Source organism: Xenopus laevis, chromosome 9_10L (assembly GCF_017654675.1).
Source record: "Xenopus laevis strain J_2021 chromosome 9_10L, Xenopus_laevis_v10.1, whole genome shotgun sequence".
Taxonomy (NCBI): domain Eukaryota; kingdom Metazoa; phylum Chordata; class Amphibia; order Anura; family Pipidae; genus Xenopus; species Xenopus laevis.
Genome location: NC_054387.1, coordinates 29232209 through 29250828, shown reverse-complemented (window position 1 = coordinate 29250828; position 18620 = coordinate 29232209). Strand labels below are relative to the sequence as shown.

Genomic DNA, 18620 nt, shown 5'->3' with positions numbered 1-18620 from the left:
TTCATTCACATCTGTCCCTGCCCCACGGGAGCGTACAATCTAAGCTTCCTATCACATTCTCTCACAGTTAGGTCCGTTATATGTTTATCTTTTGGCTCACACACACACACACACTTTACCGCAGTGGTTTCCAGCCAAGTTTTACATCATTCACATCATTCACATCAGTCCCTTGCCCCACAGGGGGAGCTTACAATCTAAGGATTCTATCACATTCATACCTAGTAGGGTCAGTTGTGGCGTGTGGGTTGTATAAAGTATTGATTGGAATCAATGTGGATGATGGAGTGAATGCTGTGTATGAACTACAGAACTGCATACTAGTGAAGAAGCACAGAATGCCAAGTGTTTAACTCATTGCATGTTGGGAGGACATCCTGATTGATAAAGCCTGGCTTTACCCCTCACATGCTCCGAGCGAACAGCACTACTGAAGAGGTAGCGTCTACTGGTAAAGTAGAGGACCAAATTAACACAACGGAAAACCAGATTAGCCTATGGACTCAATTACTAAATTAACTGTGTGATACAATAAATAATCTAGATCTTGGAGAAGCAAGTTTTATTGGGGTACCAGCATCAATACGTCTGACAGTCATGGCCAAGTTTACTCTGCAATTATCTGATCCTACAGTATCAGTTATCTGACAACAGCATTGAAAGGGCACAAAGGCTGGGGAGTGAGCAAGCCTAGAATAGGAAAAGAAGTCACCCGGTTATAGCAGAATTGATGTTACAGGCATATTGAAAAGTAAGAGATGTCCAGGTACAAGACTATAAGATACAGGTCTTTCCGGATTTCTCAGCCTAAGTATCACAGATGAGACAGAATTCACATCAAAATGCAGATACTTATTTCAAAATGACATGCACTTCTCTCTTACATACCCAGCAAAACTATGTATTCATTTGAATGGTCTTCTCCAACCCCCAAACAGCAAGGGAGCACTTGGTTTTACACAGAGAGAACCAGTAGAGCTTTGAAAGTGTACAGTAAATCAGACAGCTACAGCGAAACTTCAATTTTGAGTACCCTGATTTATATTTCTCACATTTTACATGTTTTTTTGTTGTCTCACCAATTTATAATGCATTTAAGTTTTTTCATTTGTTTTCTATGAATGTTGTTATTGGTGAAAAAAGAGGTTTAAAATGCTAACCTGTTCCATGCCTTGGTTGTGCCTGTAAATAGTCAATTCTAATTAGGCTGCACCTCATACAGCAATGCACAAGTCACTTATTGCTGTAACTTGTGTATGTGACTGCCAAAGAGGCCTTGCATATGCTTTCCCTAGTGTAACGTTAATTTTGCAATTCTTAACCCTTGTCATTAACAAAGTAAATATTGTATTTCAGAGTAAAGGAGACAGCTGTGCTTGAAGGGGTCCAATTTTAGTGTTTTATAAAATGGACAACTTTTAAATTGGTTGTTATTATTAACCTTTTATAGTTTTGCATTATCTGTCTCCTGACTATTTTAAATGAAAGTCACTGACTTTACCAAAAAACAAATGCTCGGTAAAGCTACAAATGTATTCTTATTGCTATTTTTGATTGCTCAACTTTCTATTCAGGTCCTCTCCTATTCATATATGTCTTTTTCAAATTAATGCATGGTTGCTAGGGTAATTTGGACAATAGTAACCAAATTGAGACATTCAAACTAGAGCTGCTGATTAAAAAGCGAACTAAATAAAACACCACAAACAATAAAAAATGAAAACCAATTGAAAATTGTTTCAGAATATCACTCTTTATCATACTAAAAGATGATGTAAGGGTTAACAACCCCTTGAAAGAATAAGTTGCTTTCACCAATTTCTATTGTCCCCGATTATACCTAAAGTTTTTCTGGTACCCCTAAAAATTTAAAATGTCGGTTCTACTGTATCTAATTTCAGAGAAGAAAACTCTCACTATCCAACAGAACAGGAATGAGCTGTCCTTGAAATGTTACGATACTGAAAAACAGGAAATGTTGGAATTGTAATATGTAATTAGATGATTGTTACTGATGTTATAATGTCAATCTCTCTCTCTCAATTCTACCGTCTCTTATACAGAAGCCTGACCCACAAAAGTTCTGAAAGTTCACAGAGGCTGGATATCAACTGCGGGGCGGGGTGGAGCCAGGGCTTACCTGACAATGCACAGCTAAGACTTCATGACAGAACACTCAGATGAATACAGGTAACATCACAACCAACATGCTACACATGTTCAAACAACATATGGGACAGTTTCTTAGAATGTAGGTTGGTTGACCTCGTCAATAAAAGAAAAAAGGTATTAACAAATCTTAAGAAACAAAAACCCAATAGAATATTGTTCTAAAAGAACCTCTGGAAATCGGGAGATACTAGTGTGCTTAAAGCGGCATGGATATGTGGATTCCTATCAGCTCTCTATAAATCCAAACAAAGGGGAGCAGCCATTCTTATTTGCACATCTCTGTCATACAAATTGTATGACCCGGTTTTAAGTGGCTATTTAATATTGTATATTATATGTATATCAGATATCAGACAAAAAATACATGGTAGCCAACATATATGCACTAAATAGCTGAAATCGGGACATTTTTACTTGCCTCACGCAGAAACCTGTGGAAACCTCCTCACCAAACTTGTTCTCCAACTAAGACACACAAAGACAGAACCCCCTAGAAAACATAATAGACTTATTACAGGAAACGTATACCACCTCAAAAACTATTTAACTCTGCTGAATCTCTTGAAATTATTAAATATATTAAAGACAATATTCATACTGACACAGAAAGGTCTCTTCCTTCTACTAATTTCAGATCATACACCAATACACATAAGCAAATACTTAGCCAAACCAATAATGTAATGTAGACAATGGACTTTCCTACCTACCTCTCACAATCTGAACCTTTTTGAACCACCTTCCTGGAAAAAACATTGGCAAAACTCCATTGAGAATAGATCTCTGGGAAGACCCAATTTTAAGGGCAAAATAACCTATGTAGCTAAAAGAAGACTCTACCTTTATACAAATGATGGAAGATGCTAAAATGGCCCATGAGATTTATATTAAATATTAGAACCCCGCATCAAAAGAAAAATATATGGAGGTTAAATAATTGTTAGAAACCCTCATACAAACCCAAGCCAAAACAAAAACTGGAATATTCCAAATATAAATTCTGTAGATGGGGAAACGAAACAGGAAGCATGCTGGTTAACCAAACCAAATCACACTCCAAAGCCAAATACATATTGAAATAGCAAACTCCAGGGACCAACACATCATGCATCAACCCTAAATTGATTACCAGCATTTAGAGAGTAGTGAAATACTCTGCTGAGGAACCACCTAAAGACCTGATACAACTAACAAAAATACACAAGATGTAGAATGAGATGTTTAATTTGCCAATAAGGACAGCAGATATATCAGGCCTAATAAAAGCACTGGCCACTCATAAATCACCAGGCCCAGATGGTTACACAGCAGAATATAATAATGAACCCACATATCATACACCAATTAAGTAATGTCTATAATGCAATGTTCGAGAGAGGTGAAATAAATATTGACCTCACGGAAGCATACACTAATCGCCAAACCGAATACAAACCCCATGCAAATGACCTCCTGCCACCTAATATTCCAGTTGAATGTCAACCTTAAAATTATTAAGATACTGGCCTAGAGACATCAACTTGTCAAGTTGTTTTCACCTTAAGAAGTATATTAAGTGTGATGTAGAGAGTGGCATTCTAAAACAATTAGCAGTTGTTCTTCAATCCTTTCCTATTTTTGAGTTATTTAGCTTTTTATTCACTAGTGCTCCATTTTGCAATTTCAGCAATCTGGTTGCTAGGATGCAAATTACCCTAGCAACCCTGCACTGATTTGAATAAGATACTGGAATATGAATCGGATAGGGACTGAACAGAAAGATAAGTAATAAAAAGTAGCATTAACTATAAATGTGTAGCCTTACAGAACATTTGTTTTTTAGATGGAGTCAGTGACCCCTATTTTAAAGCTGGAAGTTAGAAGAAGGCAAATGTTTCAAAAACTATAAAAAAGGAAAAATAAAGGCCAAAGCAAAATAGTTTTAGAACTAGCCGTTCTATAACCAGTTAAAAGTTAACAGAAAAAATGAACACCCCTTTAACAAAGCACCAGCTAGGCTTTGTACGCAATCGACAGTCAACACGGGGTATTAGGGTGGCAATAACGGCTACAATAATTTGTGCTAGGGACAAGGAAAGTAGAGACTTCCCTTTGAGCCTTGACACGGAGACAGCATTTGAAAACATTTTATGGCTTTTACTTCAGTGCACTCCATATTGGAATGCTGGGTGACACTTTCACATATTGCATCAGAAAATGTATACACTCAAAATAAGCTACTCATCAATGGCACCATGACCAACTCAATAGACATAAACTGAGGTGTGCCTCCTCTCCCTTCTTTTGTTTAACCTAACATTATGCCCTCTCCTTAGGCTCCTTTGAGATATGACAGCATTCCAAGGCATCAAAATCTGTTCACATGAAACAAAGCTTACAGCATTTCGTTTTATTTAACAAAGCAGAAACAGGGCCTGCCACACATCCTATCCTTCATCCAACAATATGGCCAAGTCTAATGAATAATAAAGGGAAACCCAGATGGAGAAGAAAATACAGCTTTAAATGGGCTAACAACACAATCACTTACTTTAGCATACAAATACAGAAGAATTCACATAATATATATGCATATAAAATCACATATTGCATACAGGAAATTCTACAGGAAACCAAACAATGGCAAGCACATCACGTGTGTCATAATCTGCCTGCCATATTCTCCCTGTATGTGCTATACTTTGCCTGTGTGCGCCATACTCTGCCTGCACTATTCTGCGTGTATGAACAATACTGTGCTTGCGCTAATCTGCCACCAGCTGCCCTCCTGTGCCTGTGTGTGCCATACTCTGCTTTCATGTGCTCTGTATGTTCCATATTCTGTCTGCCCTACTCTACATGTGTGTGCCATTTTCTGTCTGCCCTACACTGCCTGTGTTCCACATTCTGCCTACCCTACTTTTTTCTTTTTTTGAGTTTTGATTACCCTGATTTTATATTTCCCACATTTGACTTTTTTTTGTTGTCCCACCAATTGATAATGCATTAAAGTGGGTGTTTTCCCTGATTTTACATAACATTTTCCAAATTTTAACTTGAAAATGGTGATCCTAAAATTTGCCATTTGTTTTCTATGAATGTTATTATTAGTGAAAAAAAAGGTTTAACCTGCTAACCAGTTGCATGCCTTGGTTGTGCCTGTAAATAGTCAATTCTAATTAGGCTGTACCTCATACAGCCATGCACAAGTCACTTATTGCTGTAGCTTGTGTATTTGACTGCCAGAGAGGTCTTGCATATGCTTTCCCTAGTGTAACATTAATTTTGCAATTAGTAACCCTTGTCATTAACAAAGTAAATATTGTATTTCAGAGTAAAGGAGACAGCTGTGCTTGAACTGGTCCAATTTTAGTGTTTTATAGAATGGCCAACTTTTAAATTGGTTGTTATGATTTACTTTTTATATTTTTGCATTATCTGCCTTCTGACTCTTTCCAGCTTTCAAATGAAAGTCACTGACCTCACCAAAAAACAAATGCTCTGTAAAGCAACAAATATATTCTTATTGTTATCTTTGATGGCTGAACTTTCTATTCAGGTCCTCTCATTTTAATATGTGTCAAATTAATTCATGGTTGCTAGGGTAATATGGACCATAGTAACCAAATTGAGACATTCAAACTGCAGAGCTGCTGATTAAAACGCTAAATAAATAAAACACCACAAATAATAAAAAATATTGTGGTGTTTTATTTATTTAGCTTTTTAATCAGCATCTCTGCAGTTTGAATTGAAAATTGTTTCAGAATATCACTCTTTATCATACTAAAAGATAATGTAAGGGTTAACAATCAGTTGCTTTCCCTAATTTCCATTGTCCCAGATTATACCTAAAGTTTTTCTGGTCCTCCGAAATATATAAAATGTGGGTTCTACTGTAGATAATTTCAGAGTAGAAAATTCTCACTACCAAACAGAATAGATACTGGAAAACACGAGCAAATGTTGGAATTTTAAATATGTAATTAGATGATTGTTATTGATGTTATAATGTCAATCTCTCTCTTAATTCTACAGTCTCTAGTACAGAAGCCTGACCTACAAAAGTTCTGAAAGTTCACAGAGGCTGGAAATCAAGGGCAGGGCGGGGTGGAGCCAGGGCATACCTGGCAATGCACAGCTAAGACTTCATGACAGAACACTCAGATGAATACAGGTAACATCACAACCAACACACTACACATGTTCAAACAACCTATGAGACATTTCTTGCAATGTAGGTTGGTTGACCTCACCAATCAAAAGAATAAAGATATTAACAAATCTCAAGAAACTAAAACTCAATAGAATATGTTTATAAAAGAACCTCTGGAAATCGGGAGATACTAGTGTGCTTAAAGCGCCATGGTTATATGAATTCCACTCAGCTCTCTATAAATCCAAACAAAAGGGAGCAGCCATTCTTATTTGCACATCTCTGACATACAAATTGTATGACCTGATTATAAGTCGCTATTTAATATTGTATATTATATGTATATCAGACAAAAAATACATGGTAGCCAACATATATGCACTAAATATCTGAAATCGGGACATTTTTACTTGCCTCATGCAGGAACCTATGGAAAACCCCTCATCAAACTTTCTCTGTAAATCAGACACAGAAAGACAGGACCCCCTACAAAACATAATAGACTGATTACAGGAAAACTATACCAACTCAAAAACTATTTAACTCTACTGAATCTCCTGAAATTATTCGACCCCAGGGAAAGACAATATTCATACTGACACAGAAAGGCCTCTTCCTTCTACTAATTTCAGATCTTACAGCAATACACATAAGCAAATACTTAGCCAAACCAATAATGCAATGTAGAAAATGGACTTTCCTACCTACCTCTCACAATCTGAACCTTTTTGAACCACCTTCCTGGAAAAAAACATTAGCAAAACTCCATTGAGAAAAGATCACCAGGAAGACCCAATTTTGAGGGCAGTCATCAGAAGAACAAAATAACCTATGTAGCTAAACGGAAACTCTACCTTTAGTCTAATGATGGAAGATGCTAAAAAGGCCCATGAGATTTATATTAAAAATCACAACCCAGCATCAAAAGGAAAATATATAGAGGTCAAGCAATTGTTAGAAACCCACATACAAACCCAAGCCAAAAGAAAAACTGGAATATTTCAAATATAAATTCTGTAGATGGGAAAAGAAACAGGGAGCATGCTGGTTAACACACTCCAAAGCTAAATACATATTGAAATTGAACCAACGCATCATGCAACAACCCTAAATTGATTACCAGCATTTAGAGAGTAATGAAATACTCTGCTGTGGAACCACCTAAAGACCTGATAAAACTAACAAAAATAGATCAGATGCAGAGGGCGATGAGCATCAAAGGAAAAACATATAGAGGTTAAGCAATTGTTAGAAACCCACATACAAACCCAAGCCAAAACATAAACTGGAATATTCCAAATAGAAATTCTAGGGATGGGGAAACTAAACAGGGAGCTTGCTGGTTAACCAAATCACACTCCAAAGCTAAATACATATTGAAATAGCAAACTCCAGGGACCAACACATCATGTATCAACCCTAAATTGATTACCAGCATTTAGAGAGTAGTGAAATACTCTGCTGAGGAACCACCTAAAGACCTGATAAAACTAACAAAAATACACAAGATGCAGAGGGAGATGTTAAATTTGCCAATATGGACAGCAGATATATCAGACCTAATAAAAGCACTGGCCACTCATAAATCACCAGGCCCAGATGGTTACACAGCAGAATATTATAAAATACTGAACCGACATATCATACACCATTAAGGAATGTCTATAATGCAATGTTCCAGAGAGGTGAAATAAATATTGACCTCACGGAAGCATACACTAATCGCTAAACCAAATACAAACCCCATGCAAATTACCTCCTGCCACCTAATATTCCAGTTGAATGTCAACCTTAGAATTATTAAGATACTGGCCTAGAGACATCAGCTTTAGTTGTTTTCACCTTTAAATTTATATTAAGTATGATGTAGAGAGTGGCATTCTAAAACAATAACAGTTGTCCTTCAATCCTTTTCTATTTTGAGTTATTTAGCTTTTTATTCACTAGTGCTCCAGTTTGCAATTTCAGCAATCTGGTTGCTAGGATGCAAATTACCCTAGCAACCATGCATTGATTTGAATAAGATACTGGAATATGAATCGGATAGGGACTGAACAGAAAGATAAGTAATAAAAAGTAGCATTAACTATAAATGTGTAGCCTTACAGAACGTTTGTTTTTTATATGGAGTCAGTGACCCCTATTTTAAAGCTGGAAGTTAGAAGAAGGCAAATATTTCAAAAACTATAAAAAAAGAAAAAAAAAAAGGCCAAAGCAAAATAGTTTTAGAACTAGCCATTCTATAACAAGCTAAAAGCTAACAGAAAAAATGAACAGCCCTTTAACAAAGCACCAGCTAGGCTTTGTATGCAAGCGACAGTCAACACGGGGTATTAGGGTGGCAATAATGGCTACAATCATTTTTGCTAGCCCTATGCTGCCTGTCTGTTCCACATTCTGCCCGCCCTACTGTACTCGTGTGTGCCATACTCTGCCTGCAGTATTCTACCTATATGTGCAATACTCTGCTTGTTCTTTCCTGTCTGTGTCATACACTGTCTGCTGCATGCTGCCTGTGTGTGCCATACTCTGCTTGCCCTATGTTAGAACCAGGGCCCAGTGTTACTTTGCTTAGGTGCCCGTCATCACTAATAGCAACCGTTACGTTTGATATATTCTTTAAAAGCACCTAAAACCTCCTAAAACAAACTGGTACTGCCTATTCCAATCTAAATTATTTAAACCTGATTAAGTACACATGCATTATTTTCCACAAAATGTGTCCCTAGCATGTCTGTGCTGCACTTACTGGCTCCATCTTACCTTGCTAGAAAGGTTGCTTTACAAACTTTCAACATGATTAAAACCTGATTTAGTACAAATTAATTATCATTTCCCATCATATGTGTTCCTAGTGCATCTGTGCTGCACTTACCTCTGATCTAAAGCTGCGTCTGACAATCTTGTAACTGTTACTAGTGTTTTCAACTGTCACTTTGTAGTTCAACTATAGCTACAATCTGCAGGTTGGAAAGCGCTTCTCCAAAGTGTTACTGATTTCAGCTTGTCTTACTGAAAAAGTTACTATACATCTTTAAACGTGATTAAAACATGATTTAGTACAAATGCAATGCTATTTCCCCTAATATGTGCCTCTAGTGCATCTGTGCTGTCCTTACCTCTGATCTAAAGGTGCATCTGACAATCTTGTAACTGTCACTAGTGTTTTCAACGGTCACTTTGTAGTTCAACTAAAGCTACAATCTGCAGGTTGGAAAGCCCTTCTCTAAAGTGTTACTAATTCTAGCTTGTCTTACTGAGAAAGTTACTATACACACTTTAAACACGATTAAAACATGACTTAGTACAAATGCCATTTCCCCTAATATGTGCCTCTACTGCATCTGTGCGGTCCTTACCTCAGATCTAAAGCTGCATCTGACAATCATGTTACTTGTTACTGATTCCAGCTTGTCTCACTGGAGATATTACTATACACACTTTAAACAGTAAAACATGATTTAGTACACATGCAATGTCTGGGGCATAGTAGGTATGGTCAACCTGCACATGGATGCTTTTAGATCTGGGTTGGTGTGACAGCCTTGGGCTTTTGTTGCAACACAAGCTGTTCCCAGTGTGCAAATATGCAAATTGGGGATTTAACTAAAAATGACTTATAAAAACCTAAAACCAGAAGGCACAACCCAATCCATCTGCTTAATAGTAAGATCCACACCCTTGAGGTAAGGGAATTTGGTGGTGTCCCTACCTGGGAAAACGTCCTTATGTCGAGCTGTAGCTGATGGGAGATAAAATCCTATTCACTTCACTGCCTTCTCTTGCCAACAACAACTTCCTCCCACAGCTGGTAACAGGGCATGATGGGAAAGTGTTTAGCCAATCAGTAAGTTGGCCTTAGACATATGGAGGATGCAGCTTCACAGACAATACCAGGACACTAGGAAAGAGAGCTTAACCAGTAAGGTAGTTGGGCTAAACCACTAGCTAAAATAAGAAGGGGGGCAGCTAAGCTACAAGTGCAGAAATGCCAGAATCATTTCAAACATAATTCATGTTGTTGATGTCATTGCAATGACCAACTCAATAGACATAAACGGAGGTGTGCCTCCTCTCCCTTATCTTGTTTAACCTAACATTAGGCCCTCTCCTTAGGCTCCTTAGAGATATGACAGCATTCCAAGGCATCAAAATCTTTTCACATGAAACAAAGCTTACAGCATTTTGTTATATATAACAAAGCCGAAAAAGGGCCACACATCCTATCCTGCATCCAACAATATGGCGAATGAGTTATAAGGGGAAGCCCAGATGAAGTAGAAAATACAGCTTTAAATGGGCCAACAACACAATCACTTACTTTAGCAGACAAATACAGAAGAATTCACATGATATATATATATATACATATAACACATTGCATACAGGAAATGCTACAGGAAACCAAACAATGGCATATTCTCCCTGTATGTGCTATACTTTGTCTGTGTGTGCCATACTTTGCCTGCATTATTCTGCCTGTATGAACAATACTCTGCCTGCACTAATCTGCCTCTGAGTACCATTCCACCTGCCCTACGCTGCCTGTGTGTGCCGTACTCTGTTTTCATGTGCTCTGTATGTTCCATATTCTGTCTGCCCTACTCTACATGTGTGTGCCATTTTCTGTCTGCCCTACACCGCCTGTGTTCCACATTCTGGCTGCCCTTCTTGTTTCTATTTTTCAGTTTCTAGTACCCTGATTTAATATTTCCCACATTTTAAATTTTGTTGTCCCACCAATTTATAATGCATTTAAGTGGGTGTTTTTCCCTGATTTAACATAACATTTTCCAAAATTTAACATAAAAATGGTGATCCCAAAATCTGCCTGTCAAACATCTGCGGACTGCCTGTCAAACTGACAGCACCGCGCACAGCTATGCACAGCAGAGCAGACTGTGGACAGTGGAAGTGTCTGGACTGCGGGCTGTGTATGTTAGGAACTGTTAGGCAGTATGCATTTATGCATATGTGGAATGGACAGCGTTGGTTCCTGAAGGCTCAAGCCTGCCAGTCTACCAGAGCAAAAGTGACTGTGGAAGGTGTAGCAATTCTGGACTGCGGGCTGTTAGGAACTATTTGGCACGCTGTATGTATTTACCAATGACAAATGCCATTGTGATTAAGCTTTATTTATGCTTGATGTAGAGAAATTCACATTGCTGTGCAGCCGGCACATTGTTATATCTTTTTATTAGCATTAATCAGCCATTGCCACACAAGGTGCATTTCTGCCGTTCTAATGGGAAATCTACAGCACTGTTAGACTTCCACTCCCCAGTTATACTGATACATTAGATAGAAGGGGTTGGATGGTGTTCAGCAAGTGAGGGAATACAGGGAAATAGAAGATAGCTCATAGTACAGGCTGACCCAGGGACTGGTCCCATTGCATCTTGGAGTCAGGAAGGAATTTTTACCCCTCTGAGGCAAATTGTAGAGGCTTCAAAGGGGATTTTTTAGCCTTCCTCTGGATCAACTAGTTAGGCAGGTTATATATAGACTTAAGGTTGAACCTGGTGTACATGTGTCTTTTTTTCAACCTAACTTACTATGTAAGTTGCTATTTTTGCAGTTGCACAGCAGCACCCGAGCTCTGTCCTCCCTTACGGATTCTGAAGCTTACTGGACCGGCAGACAGCCTGTTAATTGACCACTACCTAAAAAGTTTGACAAATTGCAGTTGTGAGAGCAGAGTAAGAATACTTATTATGTAAGTACAACATTACTACTATTTTATGTGCAAATGGGTGATGCTGTGTTAATAGCAGGGCTTTTAGCACCCTTTATGAAAAAAACATACCAGCCCTACAGTATGTGTCCTTACTCTGCTCCCTTTTTTTCTTATTCATAACATTGGAGTAAGGCATAATTCTGACTGGCCAGACTGCCAAAGTACCGTGGCAACCCTTTCCATTTCTAAAATTCATTATCACCTTCATGAACAAACAAGGTTTTAGTGAACTGATGTTGAATTGGATATTTTTGTAATCACATCATACAAAGTAAAATTCTACTAATGTTACTTGTATATATAGGTTATTGCTTACTGGCTGTACATCAGAAAGCTTAATAACAGTTAAAGGTTCACCCTTTTATTACGCTTCTGTAGAAAAAACACAGCATGCATACTTGATTTTAATCATTTTTATTATAATTATAATTTATAATATTTATAATTTATATAATTGCAAACATCAAATAAAATTCTAAATCCCAGATGAAAGAGGGTCAGACCTTCAGTCAATGAAATCTGAATATGAACCACCTGGTAACTGTAAATGAAGGACAGTGAAAACTGGATGAAAAAAGTAAAGCAAAACTAGCAGTATCTCTTCTTATATTTCTGTTAATCCCGCACCAAGATCCTGACATGGAGAAAACCTGGGGAATGGTCCACAATTCATGCAGCAAATTAAATACTGTTCCAATAATTATCAAAGATATCCTTAGTGGTATTTTATGCTGTGCACATAGCACAGGCCGAACGTGGGTGTAACCATACTAGACGCACTTCCTTCTTGCAGAAAATGTTACTGGAAATACAAAGGCACATTTCTCCTCATTGTTTCTCTGCACCAAAGAAGTGGGAATGTCTTCAAGGAACAGTGCTAAAAATGTATTGCTCAGCAAAGTCTGCTGCAGCATTTAAAAAGTGTATCCTGCATACAGCTTGACTGCAATATGTGCACTACATAAAAGGGTAAATGAGGTGAAAGTGATCACTTAATGGGCACAATTGGAATGCAACCAGTGTAGAACATCTTGTAAACCGGTGCCATCTAGTGAGCTTGTTTGCAGGACTGAAATTGGTTGCTTTGCACATGTAATGATGTCATCCATTCTAAACAGTGACTTCATTTCCACCAATGACATACAGCAGGGCAGGTCTCTACAAGCAAAAAACAACAACAAATATGAAAATGAGTTAACTACTACCTTCTTTGGTGGGCAAAATATTTGAAGGGTTGCTAAGGGATCACATTCAGAATTTTGTCCTAGTGAATGGCATTATGATCATCAATCAGTATGGCTTTATGAAGGATAGGTCATGTCAGACAAACGTGATTGATTTTAATGATGAGGTAAGCAAGATGCTGGACAGTTGGGGGGGGGGGAAGTAGATGTGATCTATTTGGATTTTGCCAAAGCATTTGATACTGTGCCCCACAAACGACTGATTTCTAAACTATGGTCTGTTGGGCTTAATGAAATAGTTTACACATGGACAGGAAACTGGCTACAGGATCGGGTACAGAGGGTGGTTGTTAATGGTACATTATATACTTGGAGTAAGGTTCTTACTGGGGTCCCTCAGGGCTTGGTATTGGGTCCACTTTTATTTAACCTTTTCATTAATGACTTATGGCAGGGGTGCCCAAACTTTTAGCAACGAGGGCCAGATTTGGTGAGGTGAAAATGTGTGGGGGCCCGACCATTCAGCCTGACATTCTCTGAACCATTAACAGTAAATTACAGGAATCGAGTAATCGTAGCAGTAATATTTGGGCACATTAGTGAAATGATCTGCCACTTGGTCTATACTGCTAACTGTGTGCTGATGGTGTTAGCAATAGACACATACTGGAACGTTGTGATGCCATACTCCTTTAGTTTACTGTACTGGCACGTCAGTACGTCTATTGACACCTTCAGCTCCAAAAGAAGTATGCGAAAACAGCGCGTCTCTGCGTGCCAGTACATGTCTATTGCTAACACCTTCAGCACACACGCAGCAGTATAGACCAAGTGGCAGATCATTTCACTAATGTGCCTTAATATTACTGCTATGGGATTCCTGATTGCACTGTGCTGGGGGGCCTCATTATTATTAATTTCATGATGGAGGCTGAGGGCCAGTATAAATTTGAAAAAGGGCCGCAATTGGCCCCCTTGGCTGTAGCAAGCAATGCCAGTCAGCAGCTTCAAGGGCAAATAAAGTTTTGAGCTGTATTAAAATGGGCATTGATTCACAGCAGGAGGGAGTCATTCTTCCACTGTATAAGGCCCCATCTAGAATATGCTGTACAGTTTTGGACTTCAGTGCTCAAACAGGACATTTCTGAATTAGAGAGGGTCCAGAGATGGGCAACTAAGATGGTAAAAGGTATGGAAAATCTTAGCTATGAGGAAAGACTGGCCAAATTGGGGATGTTTCACGCTGGACGAGCCTAAGGGGTGATATGATAACTATGTATAAATATATAAGGGGATCATATAATAACCTCGCTAATGCTTTATTTACCAGTAGGTCTTTCCAGCTGACGCAAGGTCACCCATTCCGATTAGAAGAAATGAGGTTCCGGTTAATATTTGGAAGGGACATTTTACAGTGAGAGCTGTGAAGATGTGAAATTCTCTCTCTCTAAATCAGTCATACAGGCTCATACATTAGCTTTAAAAAGGGATTGGATGGCTTTTTAGCAAGTGAGGGAATACAGGGTTATGGAAGATAGCTCATAGTACAAGTTGATCCAGGGACTAGTCCAATTTTCTTTTTGGAGTCAGGAAGGTATTTTTCCCCAAATATCAAATAATGTACTTATTAAATAATAAATGTTATTGAATGCAGTCAAACCTTGGTCCAAATCAAAGCCATCGCATTATTAACTGCTTTGTGACTATGCTATTTGGGGGCACGGTGACACGGCATAGACAACATAAAATCTTACATCTTATTAAAAAGAATCAGCACAGAAGCAGAAGTCAGTGGCTCAGCAGACAGCACAGACAGAAGCTGGATACAAGACGAAGACACTTGGTTTGGATTAGAAGCATCAATCATACACTAAAAACAACAAGAAAACCACAATATGTGAGTAGAGCATAAAACCTATTTCAAATTTCATATTAAATTCATTCATCTGCAGTCAAGTGATTAATATTACCAAAAGAATACTAAAGTTCAGTGACAGTTGTATAAAACCATTTAAAAAAGTTTCACCAAGATGTCGTTGTATGACCATCTAGGTAAAACAATCTAATATTTTAGATAATAATTTTGCAGAAACTTACTTTACCCATAACATTTTCACCAAAAAAAGCTGTATTTATTAAAGGCAGATGGTGCTGATTTTTTTTTCTTCCTGATTTAGTGGAGTAATTGAAAAGCTCCTGAGAAATTGCCAGCTCAATGAAAATACACACGAATCAATATCCTATACAGTAAGATTTTTATAACACTAGTATTTCTCTGATATTTGAAAACGAACATTCAACTTTAAACTTAGATTTTGGAAAAACAGTCAAAAGATAAATAATGGAAAGTAATTGAAAAAAGTCTTTATTTCAATCTGAAAACAACTGAAAAAAGTGTTTGGAAGGTGAACAACCCCTTAAAGTTGAATTTGTATGTAAGTTGAAACATATACATTTACTTATTAAATGCAACAAGACAGATGTTGTAAGTTGTATGTCGAGTGTATGTAACTTGAGGACTCTCTGTAGTAGAGTGAATTATTTGCAATGTAAATAGTGTCATTTAGAAATAAAAGTAAACCATAAAACTCATGATGGAATTCTATAATAAAGCATAGTTTACTGAAATATAGGATAACTGTGGGAATATACTTATTTTTATGTTTTATTAAAATCCATGTATTTTATTTCACGTGGACCCATTCAAAATGCTTTATCAATTCACTATTAATGTATCAGGAACACTACAAAATGAAAATGCATTGCTGGTGGGTCTAAAAATGGATGAAAGATACCTAAACATAGCATATCTGCATATCATAGCATATTGCAATACAAAAAGAAAACCTTTTTATATATATATACACAGGATGGGAATTAAAATAAATATTCATATTTGGTGTTGCTGACCATTTAAATAATAGTATTACATCTCTCCTACATCTAGGGCAATTACTGAATGGGAAGTGCTTAAGAAGGGCTGTTATATACCTTTGTGTTTTTCTCAGATTTTCCCTATCCCTTAGCAGGCACCTATCGGATAAATTTTTGCAGGCTAATAGATGGGGAAAAAATACTTCTTTGTTACTAGCGAGAGATATGATGCTGCACCAGGAGGGAGCCCCAAGTGCAGGTGGCCATGTTGGGACACAAGTATGCAAATGATGCTTAATGTACCATTTTGCTTATTATGCGCATGCATGTGACATCACACCCATGTGCATAAAGTGTAAGTTAGGAGACTCTCTCATTAAGCGCATGTACATAATCAAACATGGTCACCTGCCCCAGGAGGGAGTTCCCGGTTTGAGTGGCATAACACTCGCTAGGAGATACAATTTTTCTCTGATAGGTCCCCTTATACAACATCTTCCAAACAATATAAAACACTTAAAATGAATATTTTACTCACAATCACTGATTTACAATCTCTATAATAACTTGGCCAAATGGGTCCCATGGATCCGCCCACTTCACGCACAGTGACAGGTGTCTTCTGGATTGTTAGATCGGTCAGATTAGTACCAACCTTCACAGAAGAAACACAATATTGCAGCCTTGTTATAAGAATAAATCCAGATTTCAGAAAAGAGGAACATCTGGCCTAGGTCTGACCATAGCAAGTCTAATCACTGAGGGGTGTAATTTAAAACACTTACAGTAGGCTGTGTTGGTATGGCATCTCCAAGGTCAGCTGCTTCCTTAGAGCTGAGCTTTACAATGATAAATTAAAGAATGTAACAGAATCCAAGTACCAACAATTAACTTCTCTTTCATAAGGACTTCTTTACTCCTATGACATTTCCTGCTTTTCAATATATACAAAATTGTATATACTGTACCATTTTAAATATATATTCGGGTAAATTATGCACTTAAAAAACAGAAATAACTATGTTAAATAATATACTGTAACAATAATAATGTCTAAATTGGTGTCATGAACCTTTTGGTAATTTTAGGAGATGTTGGATACATGATACAACCATTCTCACTATGTGACAACAACCAATGATGCATGAATAAAAATATACTGACATATATATACTGACAATAACAGAAAAAACTTAAACAACTACTTAGCAATAGACAACTGTATATTTCTGTTCCTCAGGCACCCTCAGATTGTAATTTCTACCAGGTTAAGTGGAATCATGGTGTAAATCAGTGATCCCCAACCAACATGTTGCTCTCCAACCCCTTGGATGTTGCTCTCAGGGTCCTCAAAGCAGGTGCTTATTTTTGAATTCCAAGCTTGAAAGCAAGTTATAATTATATATTATTTAAGTATAGTACCAAGTAGAGCCTCCTATAGGCTGCCAATCCACATTAGGGATATCATTATATAAAACTAAAGATAATAATGCATGAGGATAGGTACAGCAGTTTAGATAGACATTCACAGTGGGTCACCAGGCTAGCTGATTTTACTGCCCAACCTTCCTATGTCGTGTCTTTCTTTCCTATTCATTACACTCATGCATTTTGTTTTTTATATATGGTTTGTATAAGCCAGGGGACAGGCTCAGACTGGCAATCTACTGTAAGGTCCTATAGACAATCACTATTTAGTTGGCTGGTGGAGGACTATTTGGGCCTCTGAGTACTTGGAATGCCAGGGCCTATTTTGACTCCCAGTCCAGATCTGCCAGGGGACACCCTAGCAGGCTACTGCAAACTCACTCTTGGCTATATAACAAAAACAATGAATACCAAGTAGTATATTTCATTCATATAAATTAAAGGCAGGAAACACCAGCTGTGGCATTAAGCAAAGGCATATACAGGTATGGGATCGTTACCCAGAAACAAGTTATCCAGAAAGCTCAGAATTACAGAAAGGCAGTCTCCTATAGACTTCATTTAATCCAATAGTAGGCTTAAGGTATGAAGATCCCCAGGTCCCGAGCATTCTGTATAACAGGTTCCATACCTGTACTACTAAAATGGCGCTCAACTGTGGATGGGATTCTCGGTCTGGTGTCTTATTGAGGGTGCATACATATTATGTCAATATTTATATTGAGTCTATGGCTGATTCAGCAAACACTGAAGGTCTAAGAGCTGAAAGGGTCTCTCTCCAGCCCCACTTTACAGCAGTCAGCGCCCACAGTGAGTGAACATTATCCAGTTTGGACTCGTGTTCAATGAATCTATTTACAGTAAACAAAAGGATATTTAAAAGCCTCTTCATGAGCAGCGTTTTCCCGACACCGGGGGCACCGAGAAGCAGACACATGCTGAAATAAATCTTAAACCTAGCCTGCTCTACAAACAGCAGTATTATTTATATTTTTCGTTCCTAGGTTACAAAGACCTTCAGTCATCACTCTGCCCCACCCCCATAAACCCGTGCAGCTGACGCATTTCCCCTAGTCTCGGTAGTCGTGAC

The 18620-nt window shown here is 37.8% G+C and overlaps 1 protein-coding gene and 1 long non-coding RNA gene across 9 annotated transcripts in view; one reads left to right on the top strand and one right to left on the bottom strand.

The window, feature by feature from the left end:
• Positions 1–15507, top strand: part of LOC121397941 — a 128619-nt gene extending 113112 nt beyond the window's left edge. For 6 of the 8 annotated variants that reach the window (XR_005964063.1, XR_005964066.1, XR_005964061.1 and 3 more), the window contains 5 exons: positions 2064–2190; positions 6190–6328; positions 11886–12023; positions 14997–15125; positions 15406–15507. This is a non-coding gene — a long non-coding RNA (uncharacterized LOC121397941). The remainder of the gene's footprint in view (positions 1–2063; positions 2191–6189; positions 6329–11885; positions 12024–14996; positions 15126–15405) is intronic. The other 2 variants (XR_005964060.1, XR_005964065.1) reach the window with 2 other exon arrangements.
• On the bottom strand, positions 12443–18595 carry arl16.L (ADP ribosylation factor like GTPase 16 L homeolog). Its single transcript, XM_018235110.2, has 5 exons — positions 18407–18595; positions 16888–16943; positions 16641–16757; positions 14983–15098; positions 12443–13202 (listed from the first exon to the last, which is right to left on the bottom strand). Exons 1-5 carry the CDS (start codon positions 18465–18467, stop codon positions 13037–13039), a joined length of 516 nt encoding a protein of 171 aa, XP_018090599.1. The 5' UTR covers positions 18468–18595; the 3' UTR covers positions 12443–13036.
• Positions 18596–18620: the final 25 nt, after the last annotated feature.